General features: G+C 33.9%; 1 protein-coding gene and 1 long non-coding RNA gene across 5 annotated transcripts in view; one reads left to right on the top strand and one right to left on the bottom strand.

Annotated features, from left to right (window-relative positions):
* LOC105148577 (uncharacterized) overlaps positions 1 to 22,192 on the bottom strand; it is a 55,108-nt gene that overhangs the window by 13,364 nt on the left and 19,552 nt on the right. Inside the window, exons 6-7 of one of the 4 annotated variants that reach the window (XR_015548366.1) lie at positions 12,483 to 12,840; positions 3,151 to 10,830 (exon numbers count right to left, since the gene is read on the bottom strand). The exons of 1 other annotated variant lie outside the window; for it this stretch is intronic. Coding sequence is in view for 2 of the 3 variants with exons in the window: in XM_087416392.1 (XP_087272518.1) it covers positions 12,713 to 12,840 (128 nt within the window). In the remaining variant the exon portion in view is untranslated. Of the gene's footprint in view, positions 1 to 3,150; positions 12,841 to 15,430; positions 17,111 to 22,192 lie in introns of those variants that run through there. 2 more of the 4 variants (XM_087416392.1, XM_087416393.1) reach the window with 2 other exon arrangements.
* Positions 17,127 to 21,061, top strand: LOC147906513 (uncharacterized). The gene is made up of 2 exons (XR_015548367.1): positions 17,127 to 19,926; positions 19,988 to 21,061. It is a non-coding gene; the product is annotated as an uncharacterized LOC147906513 (long non-coding RNA).

Here is a 22,192-nt window from a genome sequence, read left to right as displayed (position 1 = left end):
ATACATTTAGTTTATCATTATATTTGTATTATAATATATATACATTTAGTTACATTTAATTTCACAAAGAAACATTTTATCTATATCAAATATATATAATAAAATTATATCCTAAATCTACTCTCTAAATCTATCTGTAATGTATATTTATATCCACGTTATATCTATATCTGTTTTATTTCTCGGTATATTTCTGGAAAAGATTTAAAATTTCTTGAAAATAATTTATAAGATTTTCCTCTTTTACTTTGTTTAGACTTGCCTTTACAAATACAAGTAGGGCTTCCGCTGTTGGACTTAATACAAGATCAGAGGATGATGACTGTAATTGAACAACAGATGCTTTTGTACTACAATTTGAATTGGACTTCAAGGACTTTAAAACATCAACTACTTCTCCTATATTTTTAATTAAAGTATCGTTCTTTTTTTTTATATGATTTATCAGGTAGCAGAGTAATTATAACATTATCAAATTCGATGTCTGTTGTTTCTGAAACAACTTAAAAGAAATGGAAATATCAAGAAATAAATATGTCTTATATCACAAATTAAAGATTCTTCACACAAAAAGTATTCTATGTCTGCTTCTATCAATATAGATTAACTTTAATCTTGGTTTAACTTATTTTTTATTTTTTTTTTAATTCTTAGAACTAGAAAAAGATGAAAAGTTGCACTAAGATTAATGTTAATTTACATTGATGAAAATCAGCATTAAAAGATGTTATACTAACCTGTGCAAGAATCAAAATTATCTGAGAATTGAGATTCTAAATTACAGAGTTCAGGAAAAATGTCCTCTGCAATAACTATTGGTGTCTCAAACGACAAACATTGTGAGATATTAATATTATTTTCATCTTCACAGACATTATCCGTGAGCGGCTGTACAAAATGTATTGAGGAAGTCGAATTGAAAATTGGTTGGACACTTTGGCATAATCTTACATCGTTTAGTATAATTCTTTATGGCATAATCTTTTAGATTTTCCTCACACCATTCGTTCTTAAAATGATAATAAATGATAAAAATATATACTGCATAAAATATAATAGCAAATTAAGGGGATGCTGGAATGTCCTGTTTTATTATTAATTATTAAAGATTCTTTTCTCTTAATTGTGTTTATGGATTGAAAAATCCTTTTCACAATTAAAGTATCGATAACAACGCAATTCGCCAGCTACATTTGAATACGAAAAACGAAAGCAAAAGAAACTTGAAGACTTACAATTTTGTTATCGGCTTCTGTCAACACGTCACAATATGTGCTGCATATAAGAGTTTCAGATCTTGCACGTTCATAAAAAATAACTGGCGAATTGCGGAAAACCTAAACGGACAATCCTATGCTTTTAGAAACGAGATAGGGATTTTAGTATAACAGAAAATAGTATCCGAAAATTTCGTTTGTATATTATGAGTGAAATTGACGTGAAGCCATGAAACCAAGCAGTATTTTAGTTTTGATATTTCAACAGCGGCGTTGTCATGAAAAGTGCGTCGCTAAATCATAGAAATCTGAACTATCTACTCGACCTACTCAGTGCCCTGGTCAAAGTTTTTTCTTTTGAGAGGAAAAATAATAATAAAATAAATATGATATTAGTTATTTCAATTTTGTCGAAATAATTTCTTCCTAAACAAGAAACGTACCATATTATTTACATATGAATACAAATAAAGATAATTATTTTAATTGCACTGTTCTATCTTTTACATACATTTTATTTAGTAAATTATTGATGCATGTATATAAAATAACACATATGTATATATATATATATATATGTATATGTATGTGTATATGTATATATATATATATATATGTATATATAATAGCATACATACACACGCGTATGTGTATGTATGTATATGCGTGCGTGCGTGCGTGCGTGCGTGCGTATCGAGATGGGACTTACTGCTGTTCTGCAAAGTTAGGCTTTTGAGGATGACTGTCAAAAATCCGATCTCTGTGATTGTCCAAGGACTCCAAGGGGAGGATTGATCCAGCGGTTTGGAGGCTTCGGTTACTTGAGTCACTCGAGTCACGTAGTAAACGAGGTCGCTCGATCGAATTGATCGCGGCTCACCATTAAGATCGATGGAGTGATATGGTTGCAGATTGGCAGAGCGTCGGCTTGCTGAATGACTTGTATAGTCGCGAATCGGCAGAGTTTCGTGTCGGAAATGAAGCTTGACTGTCTCTCTGTTCGTGAAGGGCCTTCTTTTTATTATTCGCGAGCTAGTGGTGCCGGCCTCACATACGTTACTGGTCTAATCTAGGATTAAGGATATCAGTTGTGAAATGGGATATTGGGATATGTTCTAAAACAACTTTCGTCATCGACCATTTGCCGGATGTTCAATAGTTTAGAGCCACATGTGTCATTTATTACCGACAACTGATGTTTCAGTTTGTAATTCTTAGTCTATTTATTTCTTCTCGGGATAAAGTTCATCTATTCGGCATTTGGTTCAAATTTTTAATCCAACAACTTCGTTCCGAATTGGATTATTAGTCTTAAAAAGGCGAATGTTATTCGGTTCGTCACTATTGTAACTCCCTATGGTAGAAACAGATAGTCTATCGGTGTTACTTGTTAATAACTTTTATGGTGATGACGAAAATTCTAATCGAAGAAAAGAATTGTGAAGTCTGGACGTAACAATTCAATAAAAATATTTTATAACGAAGTGAAAAGATTCTGGAAAATCTTGTATATATTCACTTTATGCAGATAATTGCTGCAAAAAAAAAGAATAGGAATATTGTCTATTGTGTCAGTTTTGGAGCCCATTTTGTCAGAGCTCATTTTTGCTTATCTTATGAAAAAATTAATTATTGTAAAATTGCAAATAATATTATAAAAACTGCTTATATTGATAGAAGACACTTTTCAGTTGTACTTATTATAATATAATTTTTAAAGTTTTATTTTTACTTTTTGTTTAAAAAATATCCTAACTTCAAATTGGTATGTTACATGCCCTGAAGCCTCTTTTCGTTGTGGTTGTTAATGTACTCCGTCTCCGTTGAAATTTAACATTAAAGAGTCTTCGGGGTCGTTGATTTCGAATTCAGATTCAAAATTTGAAAATTCAAAATGGCTGAACCAATATAACGGACGGAAATGGTAAATATCTTTCGATTTCAGTGAAATGAAAATTCAAAATAGCTGAATCAATATAGAATAGAAAAATTAAAAATTACTAATTCAATATGACGGACGGAAATGAAAACATCAAAAGTCACCCGATTTCGATGAAATATAGTGTTAGAGGTTTTCTACTCATACAGTACCGAATAATCCGAAAAGTTTTCAGAAATGTTTCAATCTTTTACATCTCATGAATAACAATTCAAAAAAGGTACAATATATTCTACAATATATCATATAAAATGTTTTAATAGCCAAAATGTTTACTAAAAAACTTTCAAGATCATTTATTTGGATCGGATTGAAAGTTCCAAGAGGGAAGTGGCTTAAGGAATGCAGAGCAAAAATTGAAATTATGTGAAAGCGCATAATTCCTGATGCGTATTTGATTTTCTAAACCGGTAGTTATTATCATGTGGGAGGGGGGGGAGGGGAGGAAGACTGACTGACAGCCTACTCAGCTCCCAACAAAAAATTTTTTTCTAGATAAACGAAATGAGCGCAAAAAATTTTTTGCGGATATTGAAGACGCATAAATAGCGTATTATTGTATAATTTATTCATGAAGATTTAAGTTAAGTGAGTCTGTTAAGCAGACGTGGGAAGTCCCTTAAGGATTGCAGCGCAAAAATCAAAATTACTTGGAAATGGTAGAAAAATCGAAATTGCTTGAAAATGCGCATAACTTGAATTTATATTTTGCATAGTTACATAGCGCAATTTTGCAATTTTAAACGACTTAGGATGTTTAGATCTGTTTACTCCAAGAGGGAAGTACATGTGTGAAGTTGGCCCCTCACTTTTCGAATTTTGTAATTTTTTTAATTGCATTGTGTTGTACTACATTTGTGCTGATTTGTACCGCAAACCGCAGCTCAATAACATGAAGCATTTTCAAAAATACAATTTGTTAGACATATTAATATATAGGAACGAAAAATTTTAAACTCCAATAATTTACGAACGGTGTGAGATAATCGAATTCTGCAAGTTGTGCTGAATTGTGCTACTCAAGATGTACGAAGCACGTATAAAAAGTTGAGCTTAAGGCTCAGTAAAAATTTTTGAAAAAAAGACGGAGGTAAATAAAAAATTCGACATTTTTGGATTTTTCCAGTTGTGCCGAATTGTGCTACGACAACTTTTCCTTATGGCAAAAATTTCCTCAGACCAACAGGTTTCACGGTATCGTCAAAGTTATAAATCAGCCGTTAGGATTTTTTAGGAACGAAAAACTTCAAACTCATGTGTTACGTCACGTCGCTTAAAATTTTCTCCGTTTTTTGAATCAATACATTTAAGCAATTTACCTGGGGATCAAAGATCAAGTTGTGCGGTTAAGAATGTTCATTGGGAAAGATTGGATAATTATTCGGAAGGGTAATCTTGAACCCGGTGCCACAAAAAGATTACGAAGTTTATAGGCAAATCTACGTGGATCGGCTTTTCGAATGCCTTTGTAGTTAGAAAACGTAAGATTGATCTCCAATTTCTTGAGAGTATATATGTGTTCGCGGGTTGAATCTGCCGGTTTGTTTTGATCTAATAACTATGCTAATTTTTGAAAATAAGGGAAAGGATCGTGATTTGAAATGAAAGCTGATTTTATTTTAAATTTAATCTCTTCTCTCGCTGTCTTCGTCCGCCTTTAGTAGCCATGGAAGTAAAGAAAACAAAAGAATTATCAATATTCCGAAGAATTGCCGTAAGACGGGGGCCACGCTATTGGCAGTGATAATCGTAATAGCTCTCTAGATATGATATTATGAATTCTCCGAGGAAGTGCTATAAGACGGGGGCCATGCTATTGGTAGCGACAGTCGCAACAGCCCCTCGGATACTCATGTATACGTACTTGTATGTAATTGAATGGGACGCAGAGCAGAGATTTAGATTTCAGCCGATTCAATTCAGTATTTTCGTTTAATAAGAAAAATAGAATAATGCGAAAAGAAAAAAAAATACGAATATGTTACTGACGAAGCACGAGGATAGTTCTTACTTTGATCTAATTATACTGGATAGGTTTCTATTTCTGCTTTTCGAATGAATTGAAAGAATTAAATGAATTGAATGACTTGAATGCATTGAATGACTTGACTGACTTGACTAACAAATTTCCGCTTTTGGCAGTTCCTTTTATATTTTAGAAATAAATGTGGGAGTGTCCTTTCCAGGATCAATCAATACTCTTCAAGGTTTGATAGATATACTCGCGCTTGTTTTCTTAAGATAAGGCAGCAAGGCTGCCGCGTAAGCCCCACTCTACAAGCTTAATCTTAATAGTTGAGTTTTAATAATTTACGAGTATAATAAAAATTCGGTCTTCCTTAACTAACATCCTTATGTGAGACGAATCTATTACATTCTGAATATATCATATATCTAAAATTGGTTTAATTTTATTGGAAGAAAAAAAAGAAGAAAAAGATTCATCCTCGCATTCGGGAAGATTTCTATTTTACTGTTAATTGTTTAATTGCTAAACACTAATACGAGTATAATATTCATATCGCTAATATAATGTTAATATAACTTTTATTTATTATTTTATAGAAAGGCTTCTTTGAGAGAGATCGTGGGATATTCTTAAACATTCTTTAGGGTAGATAGTCTATGTGATGCATAAAGGTATATAACGTGATCTATCTGATTTGATTGTTCAATTAAAGGAATTAAATATACCCTCCTATAAAAGAGAAAAGGAATTTTCGATTTTGAAATAAAGATAAAATAGGACAAAATATCAAGACTAAGACGAAATATAAATATATAATTTACCTTATTTTTATCCTAACCTAAAGATAGGATAAAAATAAGGTAAATTATATATTTATAATAAGGAAAGAGAGAATTTTATCGGGATGTAACACATGTAACTTGCGAACGATGTGAAATAATCGAATTCTACGAGTTCTGTTGAATTATGCTACTCAAGATCAAATTTTTATCAACACCATAGCTAATCCCTATTCTTTATCTAAGTGCTTCGTAGATCTTGAGTAGCACAATTCAACACAATTGGCAGAATCCGATTATCTCAGACCGTTCCAAGTTACACAAGTTTGAAGTTTTTCATTCTTAAAAAATCTTAACGACTGATTTATAACTTTGACGATACCGCGAAACCTGTTGGTCTGAAGAAATTTTGCCATAAGGAAAAGTTGTCGTAGCACAATTTGGTACAACTGAAAAAAATCCAAAAATGAATATTTTATTTACCTCCACACTTTTTTCAAAAATTTTTACCGAATCTTAAGCTAATCTCAACTTTTTATACGTGCTTCTTACATCTTGAGTAGCACAATTCAGCACAACTCACAGAATTCTCACACCGTTAGCAAATTACTGGAGCTTGAAATTTTTCGTTCCTATATATTAATGTGATTAGCAAATTGTATTTTTTTTTTTTTCGAAAATGCTTCATGTTATTGAGCTATGGTTTATGACACAAATCAGCACAAATGTAGCACAACATAATGTAATTTAAAAAATTACAAAATTTGAAAAACATGGGGGGATCAGCATAAAAAACAATGGTTTTTTTTTCGAAAATGCTTCATGTTATTGAGCTGCGATTTGCGACACAAGTCGGCACAAACGTAGTACAACACAACGCTATAAAAAAAATTACAAAATTCGAAAAGTAGGGTCAATACAAAAAACTGTTTTTTATTGGAAAACGCTTCATGTTATTGAGCTGCGGTTTGCGAAACAAATTAGCACAAACGTAGCACAGTACAGCACAATTTAAAAAAAATTGCAAAATTCAAAAAGTGCGGGGCCAACTTCACATACTTGAGGGAAGTTCCTTAAAGATTGCACAAAAATAGAAATTGCTTGGAAATATTGGGTTGACAAGAATTGCGTTTTAGTTCAAATTGTATATACAATATCTTCGTCAATAATGAATGAAATTTAAATTTAAAAAAGGGGTTTTAAAGCTTGAAATGTGTCATTGATTGAAATTGTTTTGAAATTAAAAGATTTTCTTCTGTCACAAAAAGAATCACGACAATTAAAATGCCATTTTAATTGTCGTGATTCTTTTTAGGGATTCATGTCAATTTAATATGAATTATCGTATAGATCAATTTGTAAAAATTAAGATAAATTAAAGTTGCTTAAGATTAGCACGCGCTTGTGATGGGCTAGTATATTGCCTAAAAATAAAGTATAATAATATGTCGATATCAGCGACTTTCCTCTATTATATTCTGTGGTACAAAAGCGTAGTCAGCAGTTTTTTGAAAGAAACTGAATATATTATAAAAATATTAAAGTAATATTTTAAAAGTAGGATAAATGGTCCAACAATGAACCATGTAAATTTCAGAGGCATATATGTCTCTCAATTATTGAGTTTTGGCATACAGTTTATGAATTTAATTGGCTATATATTCTTAAGTTGTTTTTAAGTTTAGTCACAATTTCGATTTCAAAAAATGGTTGTGTATAAGGGGTGTGTATACAATGAACCATGCTATTTTTAATAATAAACTATATGTTTTATACTGCGAATTGTTTTATTTTAGTTTTGCTACATTTTAAAATGTTTATTTTTAAAAAATAGATAATTATAATAAGATGGAAGACCGACTGCCGCGTTTTTCTGCCAAATTCTTTTGTTTTGAGTGAAAACGCGTCGAATGAGTATATTTTTATTAGGATTTTAGGTGGGGGAGGGGCCGTATTCTATATTATATTATAACATTCTATACTATATTATAATATTCTATATTATAAATAATTACCATGATGAATTATTTTGAAGGTTATCATAAAAAAGGTTATGTGATCTACAATAAACGATGGTTCATTATTCACTACATTAAAATGATTCATTGTAGACCATCTAATCTTTTTCACGATAATCTCCAAAATAATGTGATAAAATAATACAATATAAAAAAGTTGCTTATAGAATAATAAAACCAAATGTGCACACAAAACTATTGCATAATGAAAAAAGTGATAGGTATAACAACAAGAACATAAATTCGTAAAACTTACTAAAAAAACCTTGCAACCCAAAATTCTTAAAATGACACTACATGGTCGTTTTTTGCATGATCGGCCAGTGGATTGAAGAGTCGAGGAGGGGTTCAAATTAGAATCGCTGCATAATAACAGCACAATCTGGTAACGTCGCATTTACGAAATATCGCAATGATTCATAATGTTCTATTAGTTCATTGTTAGACTACCTACTCTACATTCATTAAAATGCATTTACTTATTATTAATATGGTGTTCAATCACCATTATTTAAGAAAATAACAATTATGTAGGAATGAAAACATTTTAATGATAATTTGCTGGAAAGTATGAGCAGCATATTTCTTACACTGCGACGCTCTTGAGATACACATCCGCGCGCAATCCGATGGCTCGGCCATCGAGTGTTTAACGATAATGGAGAAAAATGAGGCAGCGCTCACATAATAAGAGGATCGAGCGTGAGAACGAGAAACGTGAAGATTAGTACTCGTATTCATAGTCAGGCCTTATATTTAAGGCTTCCTTAAATTTATCTTTAGATACATTTATCTTTAGATTATAATAGTAATAAGGCAAGGTTTTAATAAATTAAAATTTATCTTTAGATTACTCTACGAATTATTTCATTGACTGCTGAGCATCTAAAGATAAATTTAAGGAAACCTTAAGTACAAGATCTGACTATGAATACGAGCACTAGTATAAAAGAAGGGATAATGGATATCATATAGCTTTCTCTTTTTGACGAGGAAAGAGTGGAGAAGAGGGGAGGAAATAAGGTGTGAAAAAAAGTAGTAAAACAGTTGAATGTGGTAGAGAGAGTGCTTGAGACATGCTTGAACAGAAAGAGAGAGCTATACGCCATCATAGATATAGTATCTCTAGACCGAGCATTGTCAGAAATTTTAGGAGTGGAGGTAACCCATTTAGAAAAGGATGCACTCATGGTCGGCCCAGATGCGTTCTCTCTCGTACGTGCGCAAAACGAAAGAGACGCATCTAGGCCAGCATGAATGCATCCTTTTCTAAATGAAGACTATCCTCATTCCTTGAATGCTCATTCTAGAACACGGCATCTGCTCTCTATCCTTTTTTACCTGATCTTCACGCCAAAGTAGAGGACACGCTCAATCTATTCTTATTATGTCTATGTGTGCTTCAAAAATCGGGCCGAAATATGCAACTAATTCCAAGCATTATTCTAGTATATTAGAAAAATACATTATGAAATTCACTTTATGTACTAGTCTTTCCAGTTTTAACAATCGAGTTTTAAACTGATCGCCTTTAATAATATGTAATATCGGTATATGTATGAAATTCATCGCAATATTTATGGATATCATGATGTAACTGGACAAAGTGTAATGTAAAGGCCATACACACATACAAAAATTTTAGAAATAATCACCCAGTAAACACTGTTACAGTAATATAACGTGGAAATAACGAATAATATAACACAAATTATTTTATGATATAAAGCTGTTATCATGCATATAATTATATAATATTACAATGTTTACAGTATGAAATATTACTGCAATTTAACATTGTTATATCAATGTTATATAAATTTTTTTCTGTACATATTATATAATTCAGTTACAAAATATGATTATTGAAGAAACTTTCGTTGCGATAGTTTAAAAACAATTTTAAACAATTATTATCTGTTGGACTAGATTATTACAGTGAATTAGATTTTAGCTTAAATTATATATTTAGTTTACACACGCACGTATGCACGCACGCATCCACACAGGCGCACACACAGGCGCGCGCGCGCACACGCACGCACACACACACACAACACACGCGCGCGCGCGCGCGCGCATATAAAAATGAAATATTGTCCACTGATTTGTCCAAAACGTGAGTACTCAAGAAATAAAAACATATGCATAATGAAGTAGATAATCAAAATGAAGTAGTATTTAAAAATATATAATACTTTATTATATGTTATATATTATAACTTTACAATATTACTATGTACAATACTCTACTGCAGTGTAATAATATTACTTGAAAATATATTTTCATGTAATATGTATTATACACAGTAGAATTATATATATATATATATATTGTATATATATATATATATATATATTGTATATATATATATATTGTATACAATTATATATAGCACACATTGCATTATATATTGTACAATTATATATAGCACACATTTTGTATAAATATTACAGCATATTATACATTATAATTCCTACATTTAGCAATTATATCTTGCATGCTTATGTTTTATACGAGTATACTTATACACTCATATTTTTATGTAGACTTTTATATTTTAACTTCATATTATTCAAATAAAATAAATAACTCGAGAGTGTCAAAAAATAAAAACAAACAAGAGCAAAACAAAAAGGGAGAGTTTTTTTGCGCGATTGTTAGCAAAAATAAAAATCATTTATTGTCGAAAAACTATAGTATAATTGGTTATGCATAAACGTTTTGGCCTGCTTCCGGACTATTATCAGTATGTCTGAACGTATGTTGTAAAATTTTCACTTCTTCATGACGGTAGAGTGGCAATTCTTATTCTATTGGCAATGGTTGACAATTCACTTGACTTCGACTCTGATTCTGAATAACGGTGTCTCTTACAATTAGGAGAAAACTTTTCAATGCCTCCTACTAATTATAAAAAAATTATTTTAAAATTCGTAAAAAACATCGAAAATAGTCTTAATAAATTACGTAAGCAAATAATTAGATGTTAAGAACCGAATCATAACAATTATTAATAATCTTTCATCGAGTCTTAGTCGGATTGATTCTTTGAAGGATAAGCTTGCAGATATGTGGAAAGCAACAAAATCATTTTTGAGGAACAATCATGATACGCTGCTGGAAAAGTTTCTGCAAACAATATGAAAAAAACATGTAAAATTCGGTAAATGGCTTTATTGTTTTTCGAAGTATTCGCCTTTAAGATTGATATATTTTTGCATATGCTCGAACCAATTTTCGAAGCATTTTTTCCACTCTGAAGCTGTAACCTCAGAAATCAGTGTACGAAATGTTTTAACAGTTGCTTCAGGCGACTCAAATCGCTCACTACGCATCTTCTTTTTAATGTTTGGGAACAAAAAAAAGTCATTACGTGATAAATCAGGTGAATACGGACAATGAGTCATCAATTCGACATTTTTACTGGATAAAAAATCAACGGTTTGACATGCTGCGTGACAGCTGGCGTTGTCATGATGAAGGATGATGCGACGATTTCGGTTTGTTCTACGCAATTCATGACTTCTGGCAAACAAATTGTTGTATACCAATCAGTATTTACAGTTCTTCTTCAATCCTCTAAAGTCACGGTTGCCACATGTCCGGTATAACTGAAGAAACAAGCAATCATTTGTTTGGTAGCACTGCGTGAACGAACAGCTTTTGTTGGTTTCGATTCACTTTGAAATACCCAAACAGTGGATTATTGTTTACTTTCGGGCTCATACGAATAGATCCATGTTTCGTCCCCAATAACAATGTAGACCAAATTTGACCTCGGTTGAATTTCTTGAGCATTTCTTTGCTCCATTTAACACGAGCCTGTTTTTGAGCTTCAAAAACAGGCTCGTGTGGGATCCAACGACTGCAAAGTTTCCGTACGCTCAAGTGATCATGCAAAATCGTATGTATTGCTTTCATGTCAATGTCTAAGGATGCCTGAATCTCGCGGTATGTTATATGCCGGTCTCGCTCAATCATTTCACACATAGCATTAACATTAATGGATGACAATAACAAATGTGGATGGACAACCTTCACGGAATCACAAAGAAAGGTACGTCCACACTGGAATTCGGAAAACCAATTATAAACAGTCCTATTGGTGCTTCATTCCCAAAAGCCAAATGAAGTCGATCGATGCATTATTTCGGAGTTAGATTACATTTGTAATCGTAAAAAATCATTGCCCGAACATTTTCACGCGAAATTTCCATTTTCTCACAAAATAACTTCTTTTAAAATACTATGCAAACAAAACTAATTGACTTGGGTATAAACTGTCAACTGAATTAAAAGGTTAAAAACGTCTAATTTTACGGATATGATAGTAGCAAAACGTTGGCGCTACTGAAAGTATTAGATTGCAGAAACTTTTCCAACAGCTTACGTATTATGATTATTAGAGCCGATAAGGGTAAATGTGACAGTGGCAATGAGAAAGGAAGACTATAGATAAAAAGTGCTTACTAAGTGATGAAATGAAGTGATATATATGAGATAGTTAAAAAAGATCCTACTAACATTCTTTCTAGAAAACTGAAAGAGTTACTCACCAAATGGAAGAAAAAGAGTTCGTTTCACAACAGATTTACAATAAATTGTACAATAGTGACGGGGTATTATCTAGCGCTTACGGGCTTCCAAAGATCCATAAATCGGAGTCGCCTTTAAGAATTATCATCTCTGCTATCGATAGTCCATTATACTTTAGCAGTATTTCTACATAAAATATTTTATAAAATTAGTGTTGACTCATTCAGTTATATAAAAAATATTATAGTTTTCATTTGATTGAAATTTTGAGTAAAAAAACATTAGATGATAATTCTATTTTAATTTCACTTGACGTGGTTTCCCTTTTTACAAACATATCAATTGACTTGGCTCTTGACAGCATCTCTAACAGATGGCCTGCAATTTCAAAAATATGCAATATTTTAAAAGACGAATTTTTTATCGCCCTACAATTAGTTTTTAATTCTTCGTTTTTTTCTTTTGACAATATTATCTACAGACAAAAATTTGGAATGCCCGGGCTCACCTCTATCACCAGTAATCGCGGATTTAATATTACAAGATCTGGAGAAAAAGGCATTAAATATTTTAGCTATCCCCTTTTACATTCATTACGTAGATGACATTGCAATGGGAGCTCTAGCAAAAAAAAAACAGAAATACCAGCTTGATCAAAAAGTTTCCGGAAGAGACCACCAGGTGATGCTCTGAGTCAGCTGATTTGAGTTCTTTTTTTTGGCTAGGTTGCCACATCTATCATTGACATTTCCATCAAATTTTATCGCCATAGCTTGACATTTGTAAAAATTACGCCGTCTTGAGTACATCTACCTCTGCGCGTGTTTTCGATTTTTCACAGTTTTAAAAATGGAGTTGAATTTGCAACAACGAGTTTGTATTAAATTTTGCGTTAAAAATGGATTCAATGGTGCGAAAACCTTGGAAATGTTGGGAAACTGTTTCGGCAGTGATGTTCTAAAGAAAACAACCGTTTACGAGTGGCATGAACGCTTCAGAAGTGGTCGTGAATCCGTCGAGGATAACGAATGCAGTGGCAGGCCGTCGACATCGAAAACCGACGAAAACATCAATAAAGTGAGAGAAATGTTGGCCAATAACCGCAAATTAACTATCAGAGAGCTGGCAGAGGACTTAAACATTGCTTATGGATCCGTTCAGGACATTGTAGTTAATGATTTGGGTTTGCGCCGTGTTGCTGCAAAGTTGGTCCCGAAGGAATTGAATTTCATGCAAAAAAGGGACCGCGTTGACATCGCCAAAGACATGATTTCCAAGACTGAATCCGACCCAACATTCATCAAACGCATCATTACTGGAGACAAGACGTGGGTTTATGAGTACGACACGCAATCCAGACATCAGGCGAGTGAATGGAGAGCTCCAAATGAGCCAAGACCAAAAAAACCACGTCGTTTTCAGTCGAAAAAGAAAGCGATGCTCACGGTTTTCATGGATTACAACGGTATTGTACATCACGAATTTTTGTCAGAAGGTCAGACAGTTAATAAGGAGTATTATTTGGGCGTTATGAGACGTTTGCGTGAAGCAATTCGCCAAAAAAGAAAGGATTTGTGGGTAAACAACTCGTGGATTTTGCACCATGATAACGCACCGTCGCACAGTGCCATCATTATCCGTGAATTTTTGGTCAAGAACAAAACGAATACCATCCAACAGCCATCGAATTCACCCGATATGGCTCCCTGCGATTTTTTTCTGTTCGATCGAGTCAAAAAACCACTGCGGGGAACGCGTTTTAACAGCCGAAAGGAGGTAATGGAAAAATCGAAGACGGCTCTGATGGCTATACCAATAATAGAGTTCCAGAAATGTTTCGAGAGCTGGATCAAGCGCTGGCATAAGTGCGTTGCAGTCGCTGGAGAGTACTTTGAAGGAGACAATATCACTTTTGATGAATAAACTTGTATTTTGAATTTTTTGAATGAATTCCGGAAACTTTTTGATCAAGCTAGTACAGGGTCCGGCAAAATGATCTCCCACATTTTGCACCGCCACTGTCCCCGAACTACTGAAGAGAGGGGGAGCTTAGCGTAGTCAGTTGGTAGCTCGCGCCTTGCCATTTCAGTTGTCGTCATGAATTGGACGGACGAGCATCGTGCCTTCGTTATCGAAACATTTATGAAAAGTAACGAATCTGTGATTACGACGCAAATCTCGTTACGTGGAGACGTTGGGTGGCCTGTGCGTTCACCCGATCTTGCCCCATGCGACTTTTTCTTTTGGGGCTACCTGAAAGCGAAGGTTTTTCAACACCACCCCCGAACCATTGACGAATCGAAAGCAGCAATACGCCAAGAAATTACAGGAATATCGCCTCAAATTATTACTCGAGTGATGGAAACTTTTAGAAATCAGCTTCGAATGTGTATCGAAAAAAATGGTCGCCACTTGGACTCTGTAATTTTCAAAACTCAATAAAAACAAATGGCATAGCATAAATTTTCAGTTAATAAAAATAAAATCTAAATAACATTTACAATGGTGTTTTTATTAAAGATTAAAATGTGGGAGATCATTTTGCCGGACCCTGTATTACAAGTTTTCAATTCGTTACATCTTCGATTACAGTTCACGATTGAAATTGGCGGGGACAGATTAAATTATTTAGTTATTACTACCTCTTTAACTTGAACTTTTACTCTTTAATTTAAACTTTTAAAAATTTTAATGATTATCTAACAATACAATATATTACCATGACACGTAATTGATATATTAATAAAGGTATCAGTTCAAGGTGAACATACATCAAGTGTATCAAAATTTAAACTGTTAAAAATTTAAATGATTATCTGATAATATATTATTATGACAAGTAATAGATATATTATCAAAGGTGCCAGTTCAAAGTGAACATATATATCTAATAATATGTTATTTAGAATTCTTCTAAAAACAATACTACTAAAAACCATTTACCGAATTTTACATGTTTTTTTTCATATTGTTTGCAGAAACTTTGCCAGCAGCCTACGTACTACAGCAAGAAAGTTCTCGAAAGATTAAGTGAAAAAGTTACTTGTAATTATTTATTTTTAACAGTAATTTTTGTAATAAAGGTTTAATTACAGACTATGCTTAGAGGGCTACCTGCCGATGAGTTGCATATGCGGTAATATGTATTATAGAGTAAGTAAGCGTATATTTCAGCGCACTCACTAATTTAAGTGATCATCTAAATATAGGCTGTAACTCGTTATATTTGAATCCTGATATTTCAAAAATTTCTGCTTAAAATAAAAATTTACAAATAACTTTTTAACTTAATTTTTCGAGATCTTTCTTGCTATATAATACTTTGATTCGAATTTCAGAACACCCTATATATGTATGTATATGTACAGGTTATAAAACTGAAATAACGCCCTATTAATCATATAGTGTTATTTCTATAAAAAACTGAGTCCTCTACCATTTTGTAATTTTTTCAATATCTTTTTTAGTTACCCAATGAGCAAAATGTCTAAAATCGTATAAAACAGTTAAAATATTAATAATATAAAATATACATAAATTAAAAATATCTTTAAGAGTTAATTTCGAAAAATTTCTTTAAAATATTAGGTGTACAACTTTGCTTCCGCCGTTTTTTTCCGAAATTCGAGGCTTTATTGTAAAAAACTGGTTATACATTTATGATTCAAAGTATTGTCCATCGCCACTACTTTCTCCCATCTTTCGAGCAGTATACGAATCCCGCGTCGAAAAAACTGGTCATTTTTTGAGGCGATCCACGAATCGATCCAATTTTTTACTTCTTCATAAGATCGGAAGTGCTGGTCAGCCAGGTCGTGTGCCATTGATCAAAACAAGTGATAGTCAGAGGGAGCAACGTCTGGAGAATACGGCGGGTGAGGTAGGACTTCCCATTTCAACGTTTTCAAATATATCTTGACCACTTTAGCAACATGGGTTCGAGCATTGTCATGCTGCAAAATTACTTTATCGTATCTCTCGTTGTATTGCGGCCGTTTATCTTTCAATGCTCGGCTCAAACGCATCAATTGTGTTCGATACTAATCGCCTGTGATTGTTTCAGTCGGTTTTAACAGCTCATAATACACTACGCCAAGCTAATCCCACCAAATACAGAGCATGACCTTGGAGCCGTGAATATTCGATTTGGTCGACGTGGAAGCATGGCCGGGAACTCCCCATGATTTTCTGCGCTTGGGGTTATGGTAATGAACCCATTTTTCGTCCCCAGTTACAATGCGATGCAGAAATCCCTTCCGTCTTTGCCTTTCAAGCAGCTGTTCACAAGCAAATAAACATCTCTCGACTTCAACTCGTACGGCACCCAATTTCCTTGCTTCTGAATCATTCTCATGACTTTGAGACGTTTTGAAATGGCTTGTTGACTCGTCACTCCCAATGATCGTGCCAATTCTTCTTGATTTTGACACGAGTCTTAATCAAATAATGCCTCCAATTCTGCATCTTCGAAAACATTCTCTCTTCCACCGTTATGCCGGTCTTCGACGTCAAAATCACCGTTCTTGAAGCGTTGAAACCACTCACGACACGTTCTTTCACTAATAGCGGCTTCACTATAAGAATTTGAGAGCATTCGATGAGCCTCAGCCGCAGATTTCTTCATATTGAAGCAGAAAATTAAAACCTCCTGCAAATGAGAATTTGGCTCGTAAACTGACATTTTCAATGGAGAATAACTTTATGATGCAGCACAAATCGACTAATGTTTCTATGGGGTTATGTTGCCCAAGTTTATTGTATGACGTCTATGATCTATTTATTTCGACCACCACTTATCGCTAAAGCCATCTACAGGAAAACGGCGGAAGCAAAGTTGTACACCTAATATTTCACACGGAAAGATATTTCAAAATTGTCTTATACATTGATTTTATCCATTTATTCAGCAATATTTAAAAATTAATATTATATCTCGTTAACTATTGCAAAAATTGTAAAATAGTAGAAGGCTTTTGGACTTAGATTTTATTAGGAATAACACTGTATGTGACTAGTAGGTGTTATTTCAGTTACATCCTGTATACTGTATATAAATATTAATATTTAAAGCAGCATTTATGTACAATAATAAATCTAATATGATATCTAATATATTTTAAGATGACACTGTATGATTTAACAAAAATATTCAGAACTGCACAGATTTGGAAATAATAAACGTTATTAAAGAATAGCTTGTTAGAAATGAGGATTTAATAATAATAATAAAAATACTAAAATATATAGCTGAGAAAATATAAATACCTAATAATAAAGAAAATCTGTACAAGGCCCGCAGCGTGAAAATTAATTCACAAATCTTTGTGAAAGGAAATTTGCATTGAAGTGACTCGATTAAAATCCAGACGTTTATAATAAATTGCTCCATTGATATTAGTGTGTCAGTTATTTAACTTTGAACTGTAATGTTAAAAAATACACCAAAGGTTACGTCAGTCTGACAGACCACTGTCATATTTCTGCTAATTTTGTAAGTCCTTAAAATGAAGAATGTACGCTATATGTAGTATGTACGTGCATACGTTTTACATACGCGTGACGCGATGTTTAATCATACTCGGGTCAATTTCGGACATCTTGTCGACGTTGATATGGTTCTATTCGTTGAACACGATACATGACGGTACCGTTCGACGACTGTTAGTTCAAAGAAAAAGAAAAGAAATACGAAAAGATCTCGATTTCGAAATTGAAGTTGAGGTTTCTGGGAACTCAATGTGTATAGTTAGGATTAAAAGTGGTGTGATAGACATTCGATAACGGTTCGATAGATGTTTGACATTAATTCGAAAGATGTTTTTGACAGTGATTCGATAGACGTTCGACGATGGTTTAATATCTGTTTGATAATTGTCATAAATGTTTTGATTGTAATTCACTAATACTATCAACATGTGTTAGTGGGTACACGATATAATAGTAAAGCATTTTTTGGTTGATAATTTAAGTTTAACAAATGAAAGTGCATAAGTTCTTCTCGGTGAAACGTCGATGTACGGCAGTTGTGACCACGTTAGATACGATTTTGCATAAGTGTAATATAAAAATTTTTTTCTACGGAAAACCGACGAATCTCAACATGTTTTGCGGTAAGATTACTCTGTTGGATACGTAGAAACACAATTTTGCAGTTTCGCATAAATCAAGCGTGCCGACTTCAGCAATACTTGTCGCCAATGATTATAAATAAGTGAACATCTGTTTGATCAACAACTAATGAATCGTGATCAACAACTAATGAATATCGTTTTTAAAGGAACATGTATGAACACAAAATTGTAATACATAATTTTATAATACCACTGTAGTTCCATCCATGATTGCGTTTCAAGATTGAAAAGGACTTTATTGCGTGGCTTATAGAATTGTCTATGTACGTATGTATATAAATTCAAACCGAAATATTTAGGGAATAAGATCAGCTTTGATCGAATATAGAATTTTTTTTACTTAATTGATGAAATTAAAATTTATTGATGCTGTCGTATATGTAAAGGGACGAGAGAAACGAACGTGGCTGCGGAACTTGCTTCTGGATGATGAGCGACAATGCATGTACATTGAGACCCTAGATGCAGTTTACGAAGACATGGAATCTTTATCTAATCTAGATGTTACTAATATTATACGATGTGAACAACATGTTAAGAATTGCGCGTTACAAAATGTATTGAAAATATATAACTGGTGGTTGCAAAAGAATTTTTTAAATAAAAATACGTTAACGTATTTATTATATATTTCTTTTCCCTTCCTTTGTAATGTATAAACGTATGTATAAATGTATGTATAAACGTACATATGTGCGTATAAACGTATGTACGTATGTATGTATGTATAAACGTATGTACGTATATATAAACGTATGTATAAACGTATGTACGTATGTACGTGTGTATAAACGTATGTATAAACGTACGTATGTACGTGTGTATAAACGTATGTATTAGGTGTTGGAATTAATTCGTAGCGTTTTACAAGTGATGGGAAGTACTTTCATTAATGTATTTTTTAATGCTCATGTGAAATAAATAACATTCTTTCATTAAAAACGCTACGAATTAATTCCAACACCTAATATAAACGTACGTATGTATGTATAAACGTATGTATAAACGTATGTATAAACGTATGTATAAACGTATGTATAAACGTACGTATGCGTGTATAAACGTATGTATGTACGTGTGTATAAACGTATGTATAAACGTATGTATAAATTCGTGACAAAGAAAATACGTAGAAAGACTTGATAAAACGTGTCGCAACATGTTCGAAATTCTTGGAAAGAGGGGGGAGGACCTGTCTTCTCTCATCGATTCCAGAAGTATTACCATTTACACGGATGTAATCAGTCTTACGATACCCGCTTGTACGAACGGCTGAAAAAATGTACGCTAAAGAGAGCAGTGCATCGTACGATGTGAAGAAGGAATATAACATGTAAGTTTCAACGTTCTATACACAAAAGAAACGTTTTTTAACGTTTTATGTATGTACACAGTACGGAGCATCGTGCAGTGCGTTTACTGAGCAGACGTTACGATCTGACGAATACGGGCTACAAATTTTTGGAAATTGGAATCAACGTTGGCCCACCGAGTTACGTGGAAATCATCGCGGACACGAACTATCGCTGTCGCTCGAAACGTGGAAGAGCCTCTACGAGCAGCGAGGAAATATTTACAAGCTGTTTCGAAACGAATACAAGGATAATTTTATAAGCGTTGGACCGCTAACCGTCAGTGTTTTCATGCTGAATTATGCTACGCTCGTACGTCTCGATTCTTCATCCGTATGCATTATGATGACCGAAACAACGCTACGCCGTATGTTTGACTTTAACGGGTGTATCGATGTAACGTTCGAACGATTAGCTCGACTCGAGACTTGGTAGATACCAAGTATACACGATTCTTCAACATCGCATCTGAGAACATTATACGTGATAGCGACATCTTCAATGGACATCAGCTCATCGATTGCGAACTATTAGCTTTAGTTTTTAATAAGTATGAAAACCGGTGTAATAACATGTAAATAAAACATTTTTGTTCGCCTTATTTCATGTGTATTGTCTTTTACTTCTCATCCTTTGCCTCGACGCGCCAGGAAAAACCATAAAAATTGAAAAAACTGTATCATACAAAAAAAACTCGTACTCTATTAATTCTTCCATCCTTTCTTCACTCATAGCACGCGCGCGCTCTATCTTTCTCTAACATGCAAGCCTTTATCGATGCATTTTTAAAGAAAAATATGTCATGGTCAAATTCAAACCTTTATTATTAATGCATTTTTAAAGAAAAACATGGTCAAATTTTGATAACAAAAAAAAGGAACCCCTATTGTGTAGGAGCCCTATTGTGTAGGAGCCTAGACCTTTCCCCCTCTTTCGCCCGCGTTAGGTATCTCCCGCGCCTACAAGTACTTCCCCGCACCCCGCATTCCCCTCTAGCCCCTGGGTTAGAACCCGCCTTATATACCTACTGTAGTTGACTAAGAATTTATTTATGGAAGTGTGCGTGTGCGTGTGCGTGTGCGCGCGCGCGTGTGTGAGTGTGTGTGTGTGTGAGAGAAAAGGAATTAAGGTTATTAAGAAGAGGAATTAAGTATTGGAGGCGAAATAAGTGGTGCACATCGGGATGAGATGCTTGTATAGGACGGTGTAAGGAGTGGGGTTTCCTGGGATGTAACTGTTCTATTTCTTTCATTGGAGGGGGAAGAATATAGTCTAAAGAGCCGATCCCAGTCGATCGGCACGGGATCCGACTGATAAGGAGTTGGGAGCTAGTTTAAGAGAGGAGGGAGAAGAAATTCTTCGTCGAGAGGAGAAGGGAGAGGAAATCCTTCTTCAAAAGGTGGGGGGGAGGGGAATAATTCAGGATTTCTTGGATGGCGGGATCGATGACAAGGGGAGAGGTGAGGTCTAATGATTGTCTGATCCGAGACTAGTGAGTATGAGATCTCAAGATAGCTATCATCGGTCGGTTGTGGCTTAGCTATGTGGACGATTCCGCATACTTATCCTGACGTAAGAGGATCATCCTCGTTTTTTTAGTTGATGTATTAGCGCGCACTATAACCGAAAGGTAAAATATATATGTTTTCGTTAGAAACGCGTATATATATATATATATATATATATATATATATATATATTTGTGTGTATATACTGTATATGTTTGTTTTTATGCGGGGAGACGTGTGGATGAACCGAAAGGAATGACAGGCCGACTTACTGGTTAGCTGGTGAGTCCACGAGATCTCGGGTAGCTATCGGTTGAAATGAAGGAGGCCCGCTGTCCACGAAAGAGCGCCAAGAGAGCAGTCGCAATGACAAATGACTGGGTGATCCCAATGATGATTGCTGCCCACAATTTATCTTTTTCCCTTCTTGCACTTGCGTAAAAAACCGCGAACTGATGTGAACTAACGCGTGAACTTTTCTCTGACCGACGCGAACTGAGCTAATCTGATTTTCGTACTGACGTTCTGCACTTCCGCGGGACCTTTATTTATACCCCAAAAAAAGGCATTGTGCCCTTTGTTTAGGATGCAATAGTTAGTTGCAATGTTCACGCGAGATTTATGATTTTTATAGTATCCTATCGTTGTTAATCTAAAGTGTATCGTTAGAGGGGTTTCGAGAAGAAAAGAAGTGATTTACGTTTTTCTTTAAAGAGGCAAGATTGCTCCAGACGGATGA

Source organism: Acromyrmex echinatior, unplaced genomic scaffold, assembly GCF_024713525.1.
Source record: "Acromyrmex echinatior isolate Ae372 unplaced genomic scaffold, ASM2471352v2 Scaffold22, whole genome shotgun sequence".
NCBI classification, from domain to species: domain Eukaryota; kingdom Metazoa; phylum Arthropoda; class Insecta; order Hymenoptera; family Formicidae; genus Acromyrmex; species Acromyrmex echinatior.
The sequence above is the reverse complement of the archived record's forward strand: the minus strand, read 5'-3'. Positions and strand labels throughout refer to the sequence as shown.